Consider the following 25,381-nt stretch of genomic DNA (forward strand, 5'->3'; position numbering starts at 1 on the left):
ACCCTCTTTCTCGAGATATTCATCCACTTTAGATTGTTTGTCTGTTTCTGTCACAACATGAGAAGGAAATCCTGAGGCTTCCTGTTTGAATTTTAGGAATGTTTTGACATAACCGGTGAATAAGCTGTCAGATGTGTGTGGAAAATGCCAGACCTCTTGTATTTTTATTATGCGATAGCCGTGTTGAACAGCCTTCTGGAGTTCCACGCTTACCCAGGTACCTCTAATCAGGGCCGTGCACAGACATTTTGAGGGGCAGTGGCCTAAACCAAAAAAAGGGGCACTAAGGGGGTGGTTGCTTGTTAAAACAAATGATCCAGATATTACAAAATATACAATAAAAAGTACATTTTAGACTTTATTGTAGATGTTTTGATAGAACATCACAATTACACATTGCTGATAATAACAGAAACTATTTGCTGTTTTACATTTTTATATTTACCTGTTCCATTTACAGCAACACTTTTTTATTTGGTACCATGTCCTGATCCTGAAAGATCTTAATAACCTCATCTTTTATGATTGGGATGTCTTTTTCAATGGTCAGATTTGATTAGACAAGCAGCTAATTCTAAGAACGTGGATATGTTGTACAAGTTGTTAGCACTTGAAGAAGACCAAGAGCAAAACATTACCGACATAAATACTGTCTTGCATAGCCTACCTGTTAATGCGACAGCTTTCGTGAACTGTCGTGTTCACTCTCAGTTTCAAGAGAGCGCCGCAGACACATAGGGCCCTATTTTAACGATCTGAAACACAAGTATCAAGCGCGAAACTCAAGTAACTTTGTGGGCGGGTCTTGGATATGTTGTACAAGTTGTTAGCACTTGAAGAAGACCAAGAGCAAAACATTACCGACATAAATACTGTCTTGCATAGCCTACCTGTTAATGCGACAGCTTTCGTGAACTGTCGTGTTCACTCTCAGTTTCAAGAGAGCGCCGCAGACACATAGGGCCCTATTTTAACGATCTGAAACACAAGTATCAAGCGCGAAACTCAAGTAACTTTGTGGGCGGGTCTTGGACGCTGTTGCTATTATACCGGCGGGATAAATGACTCTTGCGCCCGATGCAAATCTAAAATGTGTTGGTCTGAAGTAGCTTCATTATTCTTAGGTGTGGTTTGGGCATAACGTGAAATAAACCAATCAGAGCGTCCTCTCACATTCCCTTTAAGAGCAGGCGCGCTTGTTCCATGGCGGATTGCTATTATAACAGCGGATTTGCCAGGCGCGGTTCACAGCCGAGGAGACTGACGTTCTCGTCAGGGCCGTAAAACACAGAGAAGTGACATTGGGGATGGAGAAACACACCCAGATTAGCTTCGGTTAAACAGGCGTATGATAATTTGGGTAAATGTGTAAGCTAGATTTATGCCTGTTTTTTGACCGACGTTCTCGTCAGGGCCGTAAAACACAGAGAAGTGACATTGGGGATGGAGAAACACACCCAAATTAGCTTCGGTTAAACAGGCGTATGATAATTTGGGTAAATGTGTAAGCTAGATGTATGCCTGTTTTTTTCACATCTTCATGGACACGACAATGATTTCCCTCGTGTGTTATTATTTTTCCTTGTAATAATGTATGGTTTTCTAAAAATGAGAACTGCTGCTTCTGTGTGTAGATGAGAGAAGCAAAGTGTGTGTGTGTTGGGTTTTTCCTGGTCAGTGGAATTGTTTTCTGAAACTGCAAAATAGCACCAGGGAACGTTTGCGCCGAAACACGCCTCCTCTTTGCGCTGAACCGCCCCCGGGAGCGCAAGTTCATTCCCTAATTTACTGACGTGCGTCTGTGGAGGGAAAAGTCTGCTGTGCGTCGGGTGCAAAATAGCAATGATAATCGGTGTACAAAGTCAATTGCGCTGGGTGCAAGATAGGGCCCTGAGTGTTTCTCTTTTTTCTGTTCTTGTTTCTCTGTCATTCAGTGATTCTGCTTATCAGGTGTTCATCAGTTTCTCAATTCACTCACTTCTTTTCATTCACTCTGTCAAGGGGACTATATTAGTGAACTAATGTAGGGAATATTGAATGAGGGTATAGGGTGTAATTTGGAAAACTGCCTCTGAGTGTCGATTTTGAGCACTGTTAATTTACAGTATATTCCTGTAGGTTATTTTTGTTTTCTACGGTATATTACTGTTTTAATGGAAAATGGTATGATATTGTCAGAATTTGGCCCTTTTTTACAGCAAGGGTTAACAGTGTAGGTTTTTCCAGCTCAGTGGCGGAATTGTTTTCTAAACCTGCAAAATAGCACCAGAGAACGTTTGCACCGGAACACGTCTCGTCTTTTAACTGAACCACCCCGGGAGTGCAAGTGTATTTTCTAGTTTACCGACGTGCGCCTGTGGAGTGAAAAGTCCACTGTGCGCGGGTGCAAAATAGGAATGATACATGAGTCGATACAAAGTCAATTGCGCTGCGTGCAAGATAGGGCCCATATACTGTGAGTGATGCTGTGTAGCGAGTGGGCAAACCTGGAGCGGAATCAGCGGAATGCTTTGAGTGGAGCGGAGCGGTGGGGGTGGGGGAGAGGGGCACCTCAGTCAATGAGGGCAGAGGGGCAGTGGCTCTAGCCACCGGGCCACCCCCCTGTGCACGGCCCTGCCTCTAATACATCTATCAGCTTCTGTGTGGCAGCATTGTGTGTCCTGAATCTGATTTTCGGCACACGTTCTACAGAGAGGAAACATTAATTTGCCCCCACATCTGTAAGGCAACACGGGGTGGTACAATCCTCAAGGCGCTATAACTATGGCTTTGACGAGACCAAAATAGTTCTCTATTTTTTTAAAGTCCTTGAAGATGATTTTAGGATGGCCGATAGGATACGTTTTACTCGATTGTACATACGGGTACAACGATGTAAAGTCATAGTAGTCGATTCTCTCATCATCAGCTGCTTTGTGGTACAATTTGTACGCATTTGTTCTCCCACCGTAAATTGCATCACGAGCTTTCAGTCTCTCGGGTGCGTCATAAGACTCCATAAACCGGATGACGTCAGGATCTGTCTGTTTTAACCCCTCCCACTCACAATCCCAAATAGAAATGACACGTAAACCATACACTTTATGTAGTGATTCTAGTTTTGCATCAGTTTGCCTCCTAAGAGTACCGAAAGACACTCTTGATAAAGGGTTAATTTCATCTGATTTAAATCTACAAGAGTGTCCGTGATAAAAACAACCTAAGTACTCATATGCAGTTTTTAACCCACAATCAGATTCATGAAATCCATCGAGGTGATATGGGCCTACCGCACGTTCTCCGTGATTTAAGGCATGTTCTATATTAATGCTTTGACTAGTTTTGATATACTCTAACCACTGTATGGATACGTTTGAGAACGTTTTATACTGATTTATGTATGCATGGCTGTGTGTTAGAGCCAGCGTGTCGCGAGGAAGAAAATTGGTTTTGAACGTTTTCATGCATGTTCCTGCCAGCGTTATTGATTTAAAAGGATCAATGTTTGTGATGGTGAGGAATTCGGTTCTGTAACGTTTGCACGCTTCTCGTAGAATAACAACATCGTTCCGACAGTAGAAAGCGAGTTCTTTTTTGAAGTCAAATACGTCACCCGCTACACCTGCATACCACTCATCAAACCGTGCGCGCTCCTCTGTATGCATCGAATCATATCCGTAAAACTCTTTTGCAGGATATGGACCGATATATTCCTCATTTTCTGGCTTATTGAAACGATGTGGAAAGAAACCCTTTTCACCGACACTCAGATTTAAGGCCTCTGGTATCTTTGCGAGTTTAAACGGGATGAATTGCCATGAGTCTATAAAACGCTGTTTAAACACCCTATCGTACATATATAGAATTCGACACCCCTGCAGAATAACTTTAGGAGTTAAACCTTCGTCGGTGAGGTGTTCAAGAATCAGGTAATTATCAAAACCTGAAGAGTTGTGTCCTATAAAAGTGTATTCTGCATATTTTGGACGTCTAAAATGCTTAATTAGACGTGCCACACAATCTGTTCCACCGGCTTCAAACGTCTCTCCTCCCTGTGTCATGGCGCAAACATAGTTAGCCACATGTTTATCATTCTGATACCTAGTCTCAAAGTCATAATATATGTATTTCTCGACACATAGTTCAGGTTTTAGAGGCTGTATGTAGCACTCATGAACACCTTCACTTACCAAAACCTCGTCACAGTGCATGCACCTGTCAGATTTACACTTGTGGGGTTTTTCACCTGATGATCTATAAATGGTGTGACATTTTGAGCAGAATTTGATCGTGTCACATTGAGATTTTTCATTAGATGTGCCCACTTGTTTATGTGTTTTGTAGCAGAAGATGTTTTTACAGAATCTGAGACAGTCTGGACACTGTCTACTTTTGGTTGGATGTGTTCGACACTCGTTTGTCATGCATATTTTACAAACAAACTTGCAATTGTGTGTTCTCCTATCTCTATATCCTTTAAAACAGTATGGACAGACGTATGGAGATCCAAGAAAACCCTTCAAATTTTTTATTAGATGGAAATGTCCTTCGTGATTAAATAGATGTACGGTCTTTGGGTGAATTTCGTCTGTGTTTTTGTAAACCTGCATCTTTCCTGAACAGTCTCTGTGGAAAACTACAATTTTTACTCCTAATTCTCTTTCGAAAATGTTTAGATCCTGAAATCCTATTTTATCATACGTTGTAAAGCCGCATTGTGTGTGGATTTGAGTCGCTGGTGTTTGCAACTGCTGATCTGTGAATTCAGGGTTCAAAAAATAGGCAAGACAGTAGCTCAAACACATTTCATTGCCGATGTTTACAGGACTAAATAAGTGCATTTTATTCCGACTAATACTCTCACTTATTGCAAGGTCTGTGATTTTCCTACGACCACCTGCAGATTTATCTCTCACAATTGAGATTTGTAATGTCAAAGTCGAATCTGTCGATACGTCACGGTTGCTTTGAGCGGCTTGTTCTATCTGACTTATGAAAACTGATGCGTCGTGGTTGCTCTCAGGTGTTAAAACAGCATTTACAGAAGTTGCAAGCGAATCTCCAGCTAATGATATGTTCATATACCCTGTTCGTCCTGCAAACTGTTGAGAGAAATCCACAACCTCATTCAAGATATTTTGCAAACGCAAATTGTACTCTGCAAAATCACAAGCCTCTATTCCACGGAGATCTAGCGGTCTGTTTAACTGCACGCCATTGAAACGCGGTCTTGGTGTTATTGTAAAATCAGCCACGCGCCCACCTTCGGTCATTAATCTGTCTATTTCCTCCTGACTTAGTTCCATACACCCCATATTCGTTTGAGCTGATCCATCACCACCTGTCTGTATGGTCTCATCTTCATCATCCACGAACGGATCTAACCAGGATCGCTGTTCAACTAAGATATTATTTAATCTCTCTCTATCGGAGAGGTCTGTAGTATTTAGCGCTTGTAGTTGATCCCGTATTAAAGAGTTGAGTCTGTCGTTATTTTCAGTGGTCGTACGTCTTACTCTTGTTCGAGATACATTTTCAGATTCGGGATGTGGTCTTTTTGAAAGCATTTTGATGTTTTTTTATTTTAAAATTGTGTGAAACAGAAGCGTAAAATAGAAGCTGCTAGCGTAACATAGATCACAATGTTGTTAATATGTAGGCCTATAGCCTGCATTATAAAAGTAGGCTATCAGTAAAACAAAATCACACGCACGTAGCCTATAAAAGTATCACTCAAATGAATTAAATGAATAAAAAACAATAACAATAACAATAACAGTAATCCCAAATGAATAAAAAAATAATAAAAAACGACAGAGAAAATCATTTAAAACTAAACACAGATGTATATAATGAAATATAAAATCTCACACACGATAATATTTGTAAAAAAACTATCTTCTTGGATTTTGTGAATTGTTCCAATTCCGTTGAATAATGTTCAATCTTTCAGAGATCAGAGATAAAACAGTTGTACGTAATGCATCATCATTCCTCACCTCTGTCAGCTCTTGTTGGAGTGAAAACACATCATTGCTTAATTGTCTGATATCGTCCGATGTGTGATCGTGACATCTCCCAAAAAACTCCACAGCGTTTCTTAATTCATTCGTATGGTGAGTTTGCTGATCTGAGATTCTGTGGAGTAGCACTACAACTTCTCTTTGTGACTCGGAAACGATCTTCTCCGTTTGATGATATGATAGTGGCGCTGAAGCTATTTCCAAGACACGTTGGAAGTTTCTGTTGGCTAGGCGTAAAGTGGCATAACTTAGTCCTTGAAGTTCTCCAACGTTGAATACTGGTGTGAAGGATCGTTCATCACCTCCGTCATCATCATCACTGTTCTCTGTTGTCTCCCGTTCAGAATTGATGGTGTTCAGAACGGCATCTTCGGATTCGAAAAATATGTCTGCGTCTCTTTCGTCTGAGATTTCTTCTAGAGAAAAAAACAATCAAACATGTATTATACGGCTTATTTAATATAGATAAAATATAATGACCCATGAAATCTTACCGTCTTCCGAAAAAATCTGACTCTCGTGAGAATATTTTTCAAATCGTTTTTTGCTTCCAGTTGTTGATGAAACAGATTCAGTGTTTTCTTCTAAAAAAAAACAACATTATATTTTTTTTTAAATAAAAAATCAACGAATAAAATATTAGGCCTATGATTAGACAAAAATAGTTTTTTCCTCTTACCGTTGTCCGGATAGATGAATTCTTCTCCATAAATTTCCCGAAGACGCTTCACTCCTCTGTTTATCAAACGGGCAGGAGATTTCTCTTTGGCTGCTGGTGAAACTTGTTCGATGCTCTCTGCCTCTCTGGAGGCTTGAGATCTTGGTGTCGAGTTTGGCGTAAGGTCTTCGTAAATCTGATTGGACGGGCTTGAAACAACAACCATTGGACGTGTTGATGGGTCTGGATGGGTGGTGCTATGAGTCGGAATGTCCCCTGTGAATTCTGTTGAAATAATGAGTTGTTTTTTCTTTAAATTATATAGTAATTAGAAAATATTAAAAAGACGTAACAAAACACCATGCCTTGTAAAAAGTCATCCGGCGATACTCCTTCTGGAAATGATGCATCATCTGCGAATAAAAGCATTTATTGAAATATCTTTTCAATATTGTGGGATATAATGTATAATGTATAATTTATGATGAAAAACTCACATATTTCGTTTAAAATCTCCGCTAATTCAGCATCAAAAAATTGGTCAGGTATAGCTGCTTCTTCTGTTCCCTGATAATCTGCAGACATAATGAAGCTAGGATTCGCAATTCGACGTTCAGTCTCCTTCAATGGTTTGGTGCGTGAATGAATGAATTACTTTGCTTCCTTTTAAAGATTGTGCGAGAGATTTGAAAAACACATTTCTCCCGCTTATTTTTTTCAAAGAAAACATCCCCTTTTTCACAAGCGTGAAGTCTTCGTCGTGATTTCTACAACTAGAACAACATATGGTCGTTTTGTTTACATGTCCGGATCATCTTTGTCGGATACAGCCTGTAATAAAAACTAATTCTCGCTCGACAAAACATAAAACAGCTTGATATCAGCGCAACTGCAGACCTGATGGATCCGACCGTTTGTGTGTGTGTGTGTGTGTGTGGGTGGGTGAGGTTTTTTTGTGTGTGTGTGTGTGTGTGTGTGTGTGTTGTATAACCTTAAAAACTATGGCCTAAACTTTAAAACATAGGATAACTTTGTGACAATTAGACATTTCATATGAATGTTCAAAGTGATTAACAAATAGCATTTCACTGTAAGTTTCCGCTCCTTTTTAAACATCTCATGTGACTGTGACGCTGTGGGAGGGGAATTCCCGTGAGTGATGTCATTTTTTACACACACCCTTAAATCGAGATTGACCACTCAGCTTTGAGAGGGGTGTGTTAGGGGGTGTGGTCTCTTCGACCCGTTGCTTTGGTTTTCTTTGGTCATTTCTGCTTGGACACCGAGCTGAACGGTCCCTTTTTCTGTTTGGGAGTGGATAGGAGATGTGGGGGTTTTCCCAGGGTGACATCTGTTGTGGGTGGGATAGGGGTGGAGCTTGGGTCTGTCTCTCTGTAACCTTCACACACTCTCAGTCCTGACAAATCTCCGGCCTGTGTGGACATTTTTTCACTTTGCTCCAGAAAAAATACACAAGGAAAACACTTTTGAATCTTTAAACTCTGAGTTTTTAACAACTGGGTATGTAAAAATGATCTTTTTGTAAATGAAAAAAGTTGTTTTAATGTTTTAACATCTTAAAATAACACTAACTCATTTTTTAATAACTCTTTTTAGAGAAAAAATGCAATTTAAACTTATTTCATTGATGTTTTAACGTTTTAAAAGTGATGAATGTACATATGTCTTCTTTAATAAATAAAAAACATTGATCTCATCTCCGACTATTGTCTTTATTGTACATTTCTTTAAAAAAAATTAATATACACCGTTTAGAACTTCTGTGCGTGGGAAATTTTCCCACGCTTCAGATGTTCATAAGGAGGCGTGCCACAAGTCCGATTTTCCCACGGTGTACGTACAGTCCATAAGTGGGAGGAGCTAACGTGAGAAATTCCCATGGTCAAAAGGGGCGGGGCTTAGAGGGTCATAAATCACTCAAAAGTGACAGTTTGTATCCCTCTATACTCTCTCTGACATGGTTTTATTTCAGTTAGCCTAATAGCTAGTTTGATTTGCATTGAGAGATGATCTTATGGAAAGTCCTCCATGCCAATCTCTAGGTATGGTGAAGGCTATGTGATGATGTGGGGCTATTTTAATTCCAAAGGCCAAGGGAACTTTATCAGGATGCATTGTATCCTGGATCCATGAAGTAACTGGCCTTTAAAAATAAAAATCTGCCTGCCTCTATGGGAATTTAACATAGGGGTGTCCAAACTTATGCACCCTGTATTTTAAGAAAGAACATTTATTTATTTACAATACATTATTCATTCACAAAGAAAATTGGTGTCCTTAAAGGTTGGATTTTTCCTAATTTTTTAAATTAAGGCATTAAGTTCAATTTCCAAAAGATGATTTTTTATTCCTCTTTTTAGTCAACTTTAGCATGGGTGTCTAAACTTATGCATAGCACTGTATATACGCTTATATTTCAGGAATGTGCTAGCATATAGATTATTTCAAAAAGACATGGACTGCTACAACGCTTTAATTTTGATTTAACTGTGTCTTCAATGATACATTAATCAGTGAGTTTTGTTGTGGAAAAGTATACAAAAATGTGTTCAAGTTGTAATTAAATTGTAGTAAAACATTTTATTAGCCATGTTGGAAGATAAAACTGTTTGTCCTACAGGAGCACCTACAGTCTGCAGCAATGGGAAGCCATGTAGCATATTTGGAAAAGGTTCCAGAGGAGATCTTCACTGCAGACTGCCCGTACCCTGACCTCAGATCAGATCTTATTCACAGCTTCCACTCTCTTACTGAGAAAAATAAACTCAGACTAGCAATATTGGAGAGCAGAATGCAGGGCCTGGACAGGTAACATTCTTAATTATCATCTCTTTTATAATCTGTTATAATCTATATGTAGTGGACATGTTAAAATGTATGTACAATATGATTTTTTTTTTTTTTTCGTCAGGATCGGGATAATCATAAGTTTGATCTCATAGAAGAGTACTTAAAGGAGTCATAACCTAGTATTACCTTGGATACCTACTGCTGTATTATAGTCTTTCAGGCCCTTCTAAAAAAGAAAAGTGGAAAAAAAATAAACACAGAGCTCCTCAGACCCTTATTTCTGAAGGCATTATTGTCTCGCGAGATCTGATGCGATATTTTGGCTGTCGTGGACGGTCATTTTAATAATGCAAATGAGGGGCGCGTTGATTGGTGGCAGGAAGGAGGGGGGTTGACAACGCAGGTAACGCTTTACTGTACGTTCACACCGCCGCCGGCGAGAGCGGCAAAATTCGCTCTCGCCGCCCTGCCACCGACGCCGTAGAAAGATTCGGGGACGCTCTGACGTAGATTAGAATGTGTGATTTTTTTCCTCCCAGGCGGAGGACTGGCCGCGACCGGCAATATACAATAGCCGAATTCATGATGATCTCAGTCATTTGTTATTTGCAAAGTAACGTTAGCAGCCATTCCCCATGTTTACCTCGAAGCTAATACTCCCGCTAGCATACAATAGCCGCATTAGCAGTTAGCTGCTGTTTGTTACACACAGTAGAGCAATAAAAACTCAGTCTTACCGTTTCAATTTCAGGCAAGTCTCTGATGGTTGGAATTGCACCTTTTTCCAAACAGAGCTTCGAGGCCAACTTCGCCTGATATTGCCCCAAATTTGTGTATGATTCCTGTGTGAAATGTTTAGCGCAGACTCCTAACGATAAGCCAGTTGAAAGGGTTGTTGGGACAGCGTCATTAAAAATTAATTTCATCCACTGGTCCCTGATAGTTTGGTCCGTTTTTGGTAGAGAAAACACATTTACATGTTGTTTGTGGCAGTCAACCACAGAGCAACTCAGGTGTGTACTCGTTTCTCCATCTTTCTCGACTGAACTGAATATGAGGGGGAGAGGGGCGGGCTTCCCGCGGCATAGGTTTGCGGTGTCCATATATGGTATATCCTGCCCTGTCATGACGTCAAGACGGGGCTGAAATCAAAATCTCGTATTTGAGTGCGCGTGCAATGCACATAAGCGCTGGTTTATTTACCCTGAGGTAAACAAACGCTTCACTTTTAAATATCGGCTTCCCGGCCAGTGTATAATCGTTAGGCAATCATAACATACATTGATTCTCGTGGAAAAGTGAAAATTGCAGGTTATGACTCCTTTAAACAGTTCTCTTTGAGCGGGTATTTAAATGATGTCTATACCACACATAGTTTTTTTTAGTAAACATCAAGTTAGTTCTGGCTGGTCAGTCAGTCAAGCTTGCATCAGCTGACTCTCAGCTGACTCACTTGTACCTATTGGAATACGAAGCCTATCACTGCATAGATATATGAGCTTGTTCAGTATTATCAGCTGCTATTGCATTTCTCTGGAGCTAACAACCCTCCTCCACCTCAAGCTCCTCCTCTCTTTTCCAAGTCAGGATTTAGCATTCTGATATTCCCCTTTGAATCAGACTAATTTCTCAAATTATGTTGTACATTAAAATATTGGCATTAATGATATCTGCAATACATTTATTTTGGTTCTGTTCTGTTTACCCTAAGGGGGGTTATTGACATGACTTTGGAGCACCCCAAACAAAGTAGCCTACACCTCTCATATCAGAGGAGAACGACCACCTGTCATAACCCCCAAAAAGACCTGGAGCTTGTAGGTGGTGTGGCCTAAATAACTGCGATTAGACTATATCAATTATTGCTACTACACATACATGTACTACACATACACAAACATTCAAAATGTAGTTTTGTGGATTCAGATTTCGTGAAACTCAAATCACATTGTCTACCATTTGTGTGGTATCAATTTAATAAAAACTTTTTTTTTTAAATAATTAACTTTTAATATCAATACTTTAAAAAAAAACATTCAAACTCTCTTATTAATATTTGAAGACTAATTACCAAAAGAAATGACAGCAGTAGATAAATACCAATAGATTCTTCATTTGTGATGTTGAGGCAAACTATAACACATGCTTTGAGTCTTTCCATACATTTTTATAAGTGTTTTAGATATTGAATTCATATCAAATATTAACATTACTGCCCTAACTATTTCTGAATAGGATGTCTACTTCATAAATATTTGGAATAGTATGGAAATATAAGGTTCAGGGGTCTCATTTATAAAACTGTGCGTAGAAACCTTACTAAAAGTGTACGTGCGCCTGAAAGCCAAAAATGACGTACGCAAAAAAATATTCAGACTTATAAAACCGTTCGTACGCCAGAACCTGCTCAGAATTCACTTTATAAATCCCAGTCAGCGGAAGATTGTGCGCACATGCGTCTACACCCGAAATAACCATATATGGAGCTTTCAACGCCTAGTTTTACTATGCATACCCTCATCTGCATATCATTTGCATATGATTATTCATCCACGTGATAACGTTTAACGGTACAAGACACATTACATTAATAAAAATAATGTACTTGCCTATCCTTGTCTTGTTTTTGAATACATAAATCAAATAGTGTAAAATACATTTCATCTTTTCCACTGGCCGAATTGTATTTTTAATTGTTTATATTTTTAATGGAAACAGATAGGCCTTGGGCATTATTTGCACGAAACTATTTTCTCAGACAATCTTGTATTATCATGATAAGAAATTATCTCTGTGGTTAAAACATTAAAACACAGCACGCTACAGGAAAAGTGTTCAAAAACATCGCATCCACAACAAATATTTATATTGATTGAATTTGAATATAAAAAATGTTGTAACTTCTCAGTAATGATTTCATGTTTAAGTGTTCTCCATTAATTTGAATGGCATATTTAATCTAAATGTTTATATCAGAAGTAAAACATCGTTTAAATCATTATTTTATTTATTTAAACTGCATCAGTTTCACTAAACGGCCCAATGCGCTCGCTGGCGCGGACATTTAAGAAGGGATGGATATTTGCTTTAAGTGACAGGCTTGGTGAGTGAAATTATATTTGTATTATCTTTCTGTATTATGTTTAATTTTAATTCTAAAAGTGACCAAAAAGACATTTAACTCCAACTCACCATCGGTGTCGCCAAACTGCTCCGTCTCCAAAATGTTCGTACGCATGGGTCAGAGTTTGCGTGCAGGTGCGCAAATTTTCCCGTCAAGTTTGTTTTTATAAATCACAACTTATGCGTCGGAAGTGGCGTACGCCTCTTTCAGGGCATGTTTTGTGCGTACGCAACGGTTATAAATGAGGCCCCAGATCACTAAAAACATATGGAAATCGAAGAGTCATCGGTCTGGATGTCATCTAGTGGAAAAGTTTGGTACTGCGCACAATACAATCTTTCCTAAAGCTCATTTATTAAGACATCAAACTAAAATCTGGCCCAGAACTTGTCCAGATATTTAGCATTGATTTTCTTGAATTTTTAGGGTTGAAAATGTTTTGTAAATATATATAAAAAAATCACAGTATGTATTTTATATATTTAAAATGTTCATAAACTTAAACTTCATTACTTTTTTAAACTTTACTTTAACAACTTTGTTTTACTTCTTTACTAATCTAAGTGTACCCTTTTAGTACCCGGTTAGTTCGCATTGCATTAAGTAATGTTAACAAATACAACTTTTGATTTGAATCATTATTAGTAAACGTTGAAATTAACATTAACCCTCATGCCCTATTCACATAACAGCCCTTAATTGTTCGTTCATGGACAAATGTGGGCACAGAGGTCTCAGGTGTGATACAATTTTTCATTTATTATAAATGTTATATCACTGTCTTCGATAAAATTTATTCTATCCAAAGATCAATAAATTCTGTAGAAGTGCAGTTCATTATTAATTCATGTGAACTAATGTAATGTATGAAACCTTATTGTAAAGTGTTACCGAAATTACAACTGGAAATTTTGCGAGATGTCTCGAACGAAGGGATTAGGGGTCTGTCCGAGGTGCTGAAATAAAAAAAATGTATTTTATCTCTCTTCTTCTTTTTTTTTTTTTTTTTTAACCTAAATGATAACTATTGGATTATAATAACTCACCAATTATAATCCACTCCTCTGTCAAATTTGCCATAGATAATTCCATGTTGTTTTGCTTGGGTTTAATGATAATGTAAGAGTCCTTACAGAATCGAGCAATGACGCATTCAACGTGCGATAGGAGAACACTATAGGGAACAAGCACTTCGCCTGTTTGGACACTTCACACCACGTTTGCACTGCCTGTTTGGTTTACCTGTTTACACGTTCATAACGTGTGTTTTGAGCAGGACAAAACGCCCATTTTCGACGCCCATTTTTGTTACGAGAAACGCGCGTCAAAAACGTGCGTTTTCTGTGACCCCAAAGCGCACGTCCAGAACGTGCGTTTTAAATAGCAGATCACACGTTAAGAACGCTCGCTTTTATGGCAAATCGCTTTTGACGTGTCAGTGTGCAATCAGACGCCTGACCAGGCGTTTATGAATACTTTGGCTTGCCATTATAAATTCACGTAATTCGCGCGCCCAGTTCGCTTCAAACCTTTGCTTTTTACGCGCGTCAATTTCGCTCTGGACGCGCGAATGGATTCAAAATGTTCAAGCGTCCAACTAGACACGAATTTGACACGCTATTCGCGTTTGGTGTGATCGCACAGTTATTAGAGATCGAGGTTTCCCTGGTAACGCTGTACACAAAGCAGTGCAAGGCTCTCAAACGCTGACATCCCAAATTTTCTGAACGCAGTCGGTTTACTTCAGAAATATAGTGATATAAAAACACCCGCGCCAGGTTTCGATTTTGAAACGTGTAGTGCTCATGTTTATTCAACGAAGTCAAAGCCTTTAGCAAAATCTATTTGTGGCGTGGCGGGTGCCACAAATAAATCAATATGGGAAACACTGCTGTGTAGAATACAATAGCACCACATACTGTAGTAGTCTGAACATGGATCCTATTTCAATAACTTAATTACAATTTTAAAAGCTATTACAATGACTAAAGATTTCAAAAAATATATATATTTTATGTGAATTAAATTTTTCACATTGGTCATAAAGCTCTGTGTGGCGCTGCCTCAGGTGTTGAAAAAGATTTGTTGTGTTACCCTGTTTTGCCGCAATGACAGATTGACAGGTCTTGCAAATTACATGACTCTGTGATAAATCATCTCTCCTGTATCCAAAGTAATCCCACACCACAGATGTTGATTTTTTTTTGGGCACCAAGTCCTTATCCTGTCCTGAACTCATCTTCCCTGTTTCTGTAGAATATCTGTCATTATCGTTATGCCCGGTCTGTTCTGTTCTCGCGCTCAATTTAGGCGCGCTGCATTCTGATTGGTTCAGATAGCAAACTGGGAGGTTGGAGCCGGGAGCGCGGAAAAAATCGTGCTATGAAGCGATTTAGAAATCGCGCATGCTCAAATCGCGATTTTATTACGATTTCGATTAATCGCACAGCCCTAGTCCTGACAGAAATATTCTAATAAGTAGCTAACAAGATTTCAGCCAATTTCTTTATTTCAGCCAAAACTTCATTTCAAACATTTCAGCACCAAAACTTAGCCTATGCCAAGTAAATTCAGATGATTAAAGAAATTGTGAAAGGGTAGGTGAGGGTCAGAGCCAGATAGACAGTTCAAACCATAATGAAGGCACCAAGAGTGAGCCAGAGTCAATGTCAACAGCAGGCCAGGATCCAAACCATATGACTTCTTTCCATGGAGCACAAAAAGATGAATTCTGAAGAATGCTTATGCTGCTCTTTTCCATACAGTAGATGTCGACCATAAAATGTTTCTCCCAAAAGGACAAAACAGTGGTACATACATTTTTCAAGTCAACAGACTGACTTTTAAATTGTTAAAGGTCCTGTTCTTCGTGATCCCATTTTTCAAACTTTAGTTAGTGTGTAATGTTGCTGTTAGAGCATAAATAATACCTGTAAAATTATAAAGCTCAAAGTTCAATGCCAAGCAAGATATTTTATTTAACAGAAGTCCCCTTTCAAAGCCTACAGCGAACGGCCGGTTTGGACTACATCCCTCTACTTCCTGCTTTAATGACGTCACTAGAACAGTTTTTTGACTAACCTCCGCCCACAGGAATACACAAAAAAGGGGGCATGGTCTTGTTGCGCTCCCACGGAGAAGAGGAAGAGTTGCGTTTGTAGAGTGTGTACGCCATGTCGTTGAGACGCTGTTATTTTCATCCCGGAGTCAAATCACCTTTGTTTGGCCTTCCCTGAGCGCATGCATCTCCACGTTATGGTAAGAGGCGTGACCTTTCCGGGCAACGTTGCTAAGCTGCTAACCGGGCTAAGCTGCTGTAGAATCACAACACAGGAACCGCTGGCACAATCAGAACTCGTTACGTATTTCTGAAGGAGGGACTTCATAGAACAAGGAAGTCATCAGCCCGTTTTTAGGACAGTGAAAACAGCGGTATACAGATAAGTAAATTGTGTGAAAAATACTGTGTTTTTTTACACGCGAAACATGAACACGTTATATTGCACACTGTAAACACAATCAAAGCTTCAAAAACACAGGAAAAACGGGACCTTTAATCACTGATAATCTTCTCCTCTGCCACACATCTCAAATCTTATTTGTGGTTGTGTATATATAATTATGCCACATTAAGATGTCACACCAAGTTTGACATCAAATGTACCAAATGCCACTGATTCTCATGTATCAGATGACCAATCACGGCATTAGATTAGCTATGGTGGTGGGAAATGTCAAATAATTAAATTAATGCCTGTTACTCACAAAACCCTCTCAGAAGACTTTGTATATAGTACACCAGTCATATGATATAAAACGTCAGAGTAAGAAATGAAGTAGGTAATTGTGAGAAAAAGTTACATTGTGAGATGTAGAGAGAAGGAATTTGCAAACACAAGACAATTTTGAGAATAATTAGACATCAAGTCACAGTTAAAATCACATTGGTAAATATGACGTTAAATCGTGAGATATAAAGTAATATTTTGAAATATAAATTCACAATTACAAAAATAATGTTGCAATTAACTTTTTATTCTGTTAGTATTATTATTATTTATTTTATTTTATTTATTTATTTTACTCTGAGGCAGAAGTAAGCATCCATAGTATGGAATTTAACCTGTGTAGTCTAGGAAGTATTATCTGAGAAGAGTCATTTTTTACTGTGTGTCTTTTTGTCTCAGGAATTGTGGCTGGAATGCAGCAGATCATGAGTGGTTCCAGCACATAATGAGCCAGTATTCCCCAAGTCTGAGGAACCAGCGCTCACTTTACATTGACATGCTGCAGAGATTGCTTCCACATATAACCCAGCAGGAACTGGTTAGTACTCATACATACTGTAAAATAATAATAATAATAATAATAATAACAATTATAATAATGTTTATTTTATTTTAGATAAGAATAGCATTTAATAAAAAGGTGGGTTTTCAGTTCTCTCTTGAAATCATAAATAGTTGTCCCAGAGGGATTGGGGAATCACATACAGTGGAGAAAATAATTATTTGATCCCCTGATGATTTTGTAAGTTTGCCCACTTACAAAGAAATTAAGGGTCTATCATTTTTATGGTAGGTTTATTTTAACGGATAGAGACAGAATATCAACCAAAAAATCCAGAAAAAACACATTTTGTAAAGGTTATAAATTGATTAGCATTTGAACGAGTGAAATAAGTATTTGATCCACTTTAAGAATGTACTCCTAATGTCAGCTCGTAATGTGTATAAAAGACAACTGTCCACAGGATCTCTATCTTCCATTCCAACCTCTCCACCACCATGGGCAAGACCACAGAGCTGTCAAAGGACATCAGGGACAAGATTGTATACCTGCACAAGGCTGGAATGGGCTACAAGACCATCAGCAAGAAGTTTGGTGAGAAGGAGACAATTGTTGTTTTCATTATTTGGAAATGGAAGAAACACAAAATATCCATCAATCATTCACCTCATGCTCCATGCAAGATCTCTATATAAGATCTCACCTCATGGAGTAAGGATGATCATGAGAAAGATGAGGGATCAGCGCAGAACTGCATGGGTGGAGCTTGTTAATGATCTCAAGGCAGTTGGGACACCTGTCACCAACCAAACCATTGGTAACACACTACGCCGCAGTGGATTGAAATCCTGCAGCACCCGCCGCACATGTACAAGCATATCTGCACATGTACAAGCCTGTCTGAAGTTTGCTAATGAACATCTAATGATTCAGATAAGGCTTTGGAGACAGTGCTGTGGTCAGATGAGACCAAAAATTAGCTCTTTGGCATCAACTCAACTCGTCGTGTTTGGAGGAAGAGAAATGCTGACCAAGAACACCATCCTTACAGTCAAGCACGAAGGTGGAAACATTATGCTCTGTGGCTGTTTCTCTGCTAAGGGTACAGGACGACTTCACCGTATTGAGGAGCTGATGGACGGGGCAATGCACCGGAAAATCTTGGACGAGAACCTCCTTACTTCAGCTAGAACACTGAAGATTGGTTGTGGATGGGTCTTCCAGCATGACAATGACCCAGAACATACTGCCAAGGCAACAAAGGAGTGGCTCAAGAAGAAGCACATTAAGGTCTTGTAAAAAATTTACTGTAAAATTTACAGCAACTTACTGGCAATTTTGGTTTCCTGTAAGCCTGTAAATTTTACAAGATTACCATAAATCATCAACTACAATTAAACTGTAAAAATATAGCACACCTGTAAAAGCAGCAAAACAAGAGCAGCTGTGAATTTACAGTTCTTTACTGTAGTCTTTACAATATGAACTCATTTCATGTGAGGAAACCGATTATCTTAAATTGGTCAATTGCCATTTCATATTTATACTGTGATCTTATTTCATTTGAGTCCACTAAAAAAAGTGAAAAATGAGTTTACAAAATATCAATTTAACTCAATCCTCTTGCAGATAATTAGTTCACAACAGCACACATGCATGAGGTGAAGAACTTAAATTGTCTTTAAAAAAAACAGCATAACATTTGTGTTTCTTTGCTCATTCTGGACTGAAGCACAGGCTCTACTCTTCAACACAATGGTGACACAAAAAAACTCAACAGAAACGCTTTAAATCCCAACAGATCATTAAACACTAACAGATCTCCACTATATCATGTGCAAAAACACATAAAATAACACTTCATTTCAACAATTACTCTCCTTAGTAGTCATTCACATAAATGTATATTCACATTTCAGTTTTATGTTCACATAAATACATTCACAGAGAAAATAACTTATTTTGTTCAGTCAATTTTACTTAGATTTTACAGTAAACTACTGACTTCCAGCCTTAGATGAAATCAACTAAAGATAAAAGAAGACATTAAATCTCTCAAGATCTCAGCAAAGGAGGATTAAACAACTCCACAAACAGCATTACCAGCTTCACTTATTACGAACCAGATTGACTTTATTTCTGTCATAATCAGAAGTTTTTTTGAGAATTAACCTAGGTTTAGATGTTGATGATTTATTGTTATCTCAGGTTTTAATTCAGTGCATTATTAATAATAGTAACATACTGTAAAGATTACTTTAAAGAACTGTAAATTCACAGCTGCTCTTGTTTTGCTGCTTTTACAGGTGTGCTGTATAATTTTACAGTATAATTATAGTTTATGATTTACGGTAATCTTGTAAAATTTACAGGCTTACTGGCAGCCAAAATTGCCAGTAAGTTGCTGTAAATTTTACAGCAATTTGTTACTAATCCTATAGAAAATCTGTGGAAGGAGCTGAAACTTCGAGTTGCAAAGCGACAGCCTAGAAACCTTAAGGATTCAGAGAGGATCTGTAAAGAGGAATGGACCAAAATCCCTCCTGAGTTGTGTGCAAACCTGGTGACCAGCTACAAGAAACATCTTACCTCTGTGCTTGCCAACAAGGGTTTCTCCACCAAATACTAAATTATGTTTTGCTTGGGGATCAAATACTTATTTCACTCACTGAAATGCAAATCAATTTATAATGTATATGTAATGTGTTTTTTCTGGATTTTTTGGTTGATATTCTGTCTCTATCCATTAAAATAAACCTACCATAGAAAATATTGACCCTTCATTTATTTGTGGACAAACTTACAAAATCAGCAGGGGATCAAATTATTATTTTCTCCACTGTAATTTGGAGGCAGCAATGCTAAACGGCATTCCTCCAAATATTGACAGCTTATAGTGGCGAGAGAACCCTTAGTGGAGGACCTAAGCAAGTAAAGCTAAGAGTAGGGGTGAAGGAAATCAGAGATATATTAGTGGAGCAAGGCAGTGGAGAGCTTTGAAAGTGGTAAAGGGCATTTTATATTGGTTTTGGTTGGAAACAGGCAACCACTTGGTCATTTGAGAAGACTTTTTGGAAATGGTGAGAACCTTTGCAGCAGAGTTTTGAATGTACTGGAGTAGGGATGTGCCCGAAGCTGAATACCACATTCGGAAAGGAAAATAATTATATATATATGCATTCAGAAAGGAAATAATTAAATATATTATGTAATATATAATTTGGCATATTATATGTCAATGACGCTCAGGATCTGTTGCACACCAAATCCTCATCTCCATCATCCTGTCAGTCATCTCTCTGTACTTTCTTCACATGATAAGTGAAATCGGACTTCTGCTACACTATGCTGTGAGTCTGCAGCTCTTGCTGTGTGGAGCAGAGCAGAAACTTTCATTTTATAATTGTAGCGTCCATTGTCCAACTGACATAGGGGCGGTGCTTTTCAATTCCGATTTGTGCTACTTATGTGCTACTAAATCCGATACAGGTCAGATGTTTTGCAATGCGACCGCAATCTGAACAGTCATATCGGAATTCGTGCGACTTTTACGTCACTTTAGAGCAGTGGTTCTCAAACCTGTCCTGGAGGACCACCAACACTGCACGTTTTCTTTGTCTCCCTAATCAAACACACCTGATTCAACTCATCAGCTCATTAACCTATGTGATAATGAGCTGATGACTTGAATCAGGTGTGTTTGATTAGGGAGACAAAGAAAATGTGCAGTGTTGGTGGTCCTCCAGGACAGGTTTGAGAACCACTGCTTTAGAGCAACAGTCATCACAATTCTGCGCTCATGGGAGTCACTTCAAAAATTTTACATACCCAAAGTTAACAAGACAGTTGTGAAAGGTAGTCAGCAAAGGATAGTTTTACAGTGCATTACAGTGCAAAACATGAGGGCTCGTATAATAAATGTTAAAAAATTCTGCTCTCTTTTTTAGCATCCTCGTCTTTGTTTTTTTATATTGCTTGTGCATAAATTTGCTGGCTTCTGCGGCAGATCACACTATAAATTAATGCATAATCATTTACAATAATGTTCTCTGTGTTTACTTTCGTATGACAGCGTGCTGCGTGACGACTTTTTATCGTTCTTCTGCGCATGTGGGTAAATTCAGAACCATGATCTGTTCGCACTGGAATCTGATATTGGCCATATTTAAAACAACAATGAACAGCTATACAAAAAAAAATCAGATCTGAGCAATAAATCGGAATTGAGCACTTAAGGCTCGCAGTGTGAACGTAGCCTTTGTTTCATGTACATATCCTTTCAGTTTAGTATTCTTTGTGACCTTAATTACTCCCGCTCAGTTTCCTTAATTACTGATTAATCGTTAGCCTTAATACTGCAATATGCGTCTACTGCAGTGGCATATAGCCAACAGCATGAAAGGGTCTGCAACTGCTGCTCAAAATGCCATGTTCCTCACCAAATGAATGAGAAGGGGTTTTAATTAGGGCTGTCAAATGATTAATCGCGATTAATCGCATCCAAAATAAAAGTTTGTTTTTACATAATATATGTGTGTGTACGGTGTATAATTATTTTCTATATATAAACACACACACATGCATGTAGAAATATTTGCATGTATATACTGTGTATATATATTTATATTATATATAATTTATATTATATATAAATATTTTATATATAAATAACACATTTTTCTTAAATATATATGCATGTGTGTGTATTTATATATAGAAAATAATTATACTCCATACACACATATATTATGTAAACACAAACTTTTATTTTGGATGCGATTAATCGCGATTAATCGTTTGACAGCCCTAGTTTTAATCTAAATAAATGGGAGTTGGATTGTAAAATGAGTCGATGCGATTGATAACATATATTGACTAATACAACGTGTCACCAACGCCGCCTCAGATGCGTGCTTGTCAGAATGTGTACTCCTGTTGTGGACACGCTTACAGAACAGCCGGACACTAAAAGAGTATGTGGAGGGCTTCCTGGATTTATACAACGATGAGTGCTGGGATGATGTGTAAGGGTCCTCCAATTGATCGGGCGTCGGTTGTTGATCAGCCGATAATCATTTTATATACAGTGCTATGCTTAAGTTTAGACACCCCTGCTAAAGTTGACTAAAAAGAGGAATAAAAAATCATCTTTTGGAAACTGAACTTAATGCCTTAATTAAAAAAATTAGGAAAAATCCAGCCTTTAAGGACACCAATTTTCTTTGTGAATGAATAATGTATCATAAATAAATAAATGTTCTTCCTTAAAATACAGGGTGCATAAGTTTGGACACCCCTATGTTAAATTCCCATAGAGGCAGGCAGATTTTTATTTTTAAAGGCCAGTTACTTCATGGATCCAGGATACTATGCATCCTGATAAAGTTCCCTTGGCCTCTGGAATTAAAATAGCCCCATATCATCACATAGCCTTCACCATACCTAGAGATTGGCATGGTTTTATTTCAGTTAGCCTAATAGCTGGTTTGATTTGCATTGAGAGATGGTCTTATGGAAAGTACTCCATGTCAATCTCTAGGTATGGTGAAGGCTATGTGATGATGTGGGGCTATTTTAGTTCCAAAGGCCAAGGGAACTTTATCAGGTGCCGTAGAATGGATTATTTTATTATTTTATAATGTTTCCTGGGGTGCCCTTATAATGTTAGTATGTTTTTTAGATCAAAATTTGTTATAATTTAGAAATAAAAGGCATATTTCCTAGCCTGATTTCATTCCCTGGTTTGAACACTCTGTTTGAGGGGGCGTGTCTGCTGTGAGACTTCAGTGTTGTTGCCCTCTGCTGTGATTGGCTGACATGCTTGCATATGAAATATCTGGCATTACATGTAGAGCTATCTGGAAAACTTTTACTATTACAGCTTTTATACGTTTTTACTATTACAGCTATCGGGATTAACGAATCATGAGAAGTTTTTTAAGTATTTAGATCTATTCCCATCACATAAAAGGTTGCAGTGATGAGCATTGAGCAGATGACAGCCTGTTGATAGCGTGAATGAAGATCTTATCACTGCAACGCAATTTACTGATGCATAAACAGTGTTGAACGACTTTGAGAGAAAGATTATCTGTCTGAACTTGAACAATTACACATCAGAAATTCACATAACCCACTGGTTCTTCAGAGGCTCGGATGAAGGAGCTAAAAAAATATTTTTGTGTTCATTTGTACATCCAAACACTGAGCAACTGCCATCGTTCGCTCGTTTGCAAGCCACGATGTCTCTCGAGGAAAAAACAATATCGCGCTGGATCTAGATAACACAGTGTAAATTATCGTTAATAAAATCACTACTTACCGCTTGCGGGAATATAACGTTAGTTGAAATTGCCCCCTTCGTCCGTTTGAGACGCCGAGAGAAGCCTGGGTGCTTGATATTGTTCCAGGTTAGAAAAACAGTCCGTGGTGAAATGGACAGAGCAACTAACAACTTCGAATTAAACTGTAGCGGTATCCGATTATAGATAGATTATAGATAGATCTGCCATTTTCCCTATGATCCTCCTCCTGCTTGTTTCTTCACCTGCAGAACTTCTGATGATTCGGCTGTGCAGTTCCGCCTGGCATTGAACATGGGCTGGCATATGCAAATTTTTGGAGGCGTACATATTAATGATCCCAACTGTTGCGTCACAGTCGGTGTTATGTGGAGATTCGCCTGTTTTTCAGGGGTGTTTTTCAAAAACGAGATTTAAATAAGAAAGAGAAAACTATGGTGTTTGAGACTCACTGTATGTCATGTCCATGTACTGAACTCTTGTTATTTAACTATGCCAAGATAAATTCAATTTCACATTCTAGGGCACCTTTAAAAGTGCATGCTATCACTATTGTCTACAATATTTCATGCTCCTGACTGCAGTGACAGCAATTGATTTTACTATGTGCACTTGGAATCAGTGACTGACAGCTGAAGTTTGACATGCAAGTTCCTAAGTTTGAAAGTCTTTCATATCTCAACTGCCTTTATTGTTGTTTGTTTATTGTAAAGTGTCCTTGAGCTCTGGAAAGGCGCTATATAAATAAAACTGCCTTTATTGTTGTTTGTTTATTGTAAAGTGTCCTTGAGCTCTGGAAAGGCGCTATAAAAATAAAACTTATTATTATTATTATTATTATTATTATCTCTAAATGTTTTTGTTTTTCAATGTACACAAGCTCCTTTTAATTGGTTTTAACTGATTTGTTTACAGATCTTTTGAAACAGGAGACAATTCCTTTGATCCTTTGAAACGTTTTACTAGTTTACCAGTGACATTGATTAATTGTGTATGTCAGGGATAGCTCTGAGATTAGGTGAGATCCAAGCGCAGCTTTATTGGAAAATCCAGAATCGTAGTCATGCCAGGCAAAGCGTCAAAAACACTTGCAAACAATCCACAGAAGAACAAAAGACAAGGGAGAGTGCTCAGGAATGCCATGTTACAATTACAAAACCTCGATGAGAAATGACAGAGAGAACATGGTATAAATAGGCTGAGACAAACAATGTAACGACACACAGGTGAATGCAATAATTAGTGATGAGTCCAGGCAAAGGATTATGGGAACTGAAGTTCATGGCTGAGTGGCAAAGATCAGAGAAGGAGTGCCCTCTGGTGGTCAACGTGGGCACACCAGCTGGTAACTGTGACTGTAATCATAACTAAAACAATTAAAATGTTCTGTTCTCCTTTCAGCAGAGGGAGCAAAAGAAATTACAAAGTTATAATCACATAATTCAATACATCATATGTTTTAACCTTATATTGTTTTTCCTTTGCATCATTAATGTTTTAAATATAGAAATATGCAAGCAAAAACAATGCTTGTCTCCAAAAAACATCTTGCATACAGACAGCTGGCATACTCACACTCAACTCCACAAGATCATGCTGGTGAACCAGCTTCACCAGCTCTGTTTTGCTTTAGAACAGCACAAATATGCTGGTCCAACAGTTAGATCAGCACTATACTAGCATAAACCAGCCTGGACCAGCATGGAATCCATGCTGGTGTAAGCTGGATTTTTCAGCAGGGAAGCTTTTTGCGTCATAAAAAGACTTATAGCTGCAATCGCTGTCAAATGTTTGTCAACTAAGCTGGGGTCTGAATATTTGTTTCTGAATATGTCACTGTGTTTCTTGGATATGCTTGTGCAACAGTTATTGAATCTGTGGGTGTTTGTTATATTGCAGAGTGCACATGAGCGTTGGAGTGATTGGTATCATTTCAGCATGACACAGAAGAGTCTGGTACTGCAGGGCTGGCAGCGGGATCGCTCAGAACTGCTCCTGAGGGCGCTAAGCGTGTTAGAGGACTGCAAGATTTCGCGCCTACAGCAGCAAGAACTTCAGAACCAGCGTTCACACCAGCAGAACATCTGCCTCAAGCTCAGAGAAAAGGTTTTTACATTTACCTACATCTTAAGACACTGCCACACTAGGTCTTCTGTTTTAATAAGTAATACATCAAAAATAATACATTTAAAAT

The 25,381-nt window shown here is 38.4% G+C and overlaps 1 protein-coding gene across 2 annotated transcripts in view; it reads left to right on the forward strand.

The window, feature by feature from the left end:
• Positions 1-25,381, forward strand: part of LOC307164697 (coiled-coil domain-containing protein 148-like) — a 211,164-nt gene that overhangs the window by 81,785 nt on the left and 103,998 nt on the right. For both annotated transcript variants that reach the window (XM_079881749.1, XM_079881750.1), the window contains exons 8-10: positions 9,302-9,489; positions 16,783-16,921; positions 25,087-25,293. In XM_079881749.1, the coding sequence (XP_079737875.1) occupies positions 9,302-9,489; positions 16,783-16,921; positions 25,087-25,293 (534 nt within the window). The remainder of the gene's footprint in view (positions 1-9,301; positions 9,490-16,782; positions 16,922-25,086; positions 25,294-25,381) is intronic.

The sequence above is a fragment of the Squalius cephalus genome, assembly GCF_949319135.1.
Source record: "Squalius cephalus genome assembly, chromosome: 9".
NCBI lineage: Eukaryota > Metazoa > Chordata > Actinopteri > Cypriniformes > Leuciscidae > Squalius > Squalius cephalus.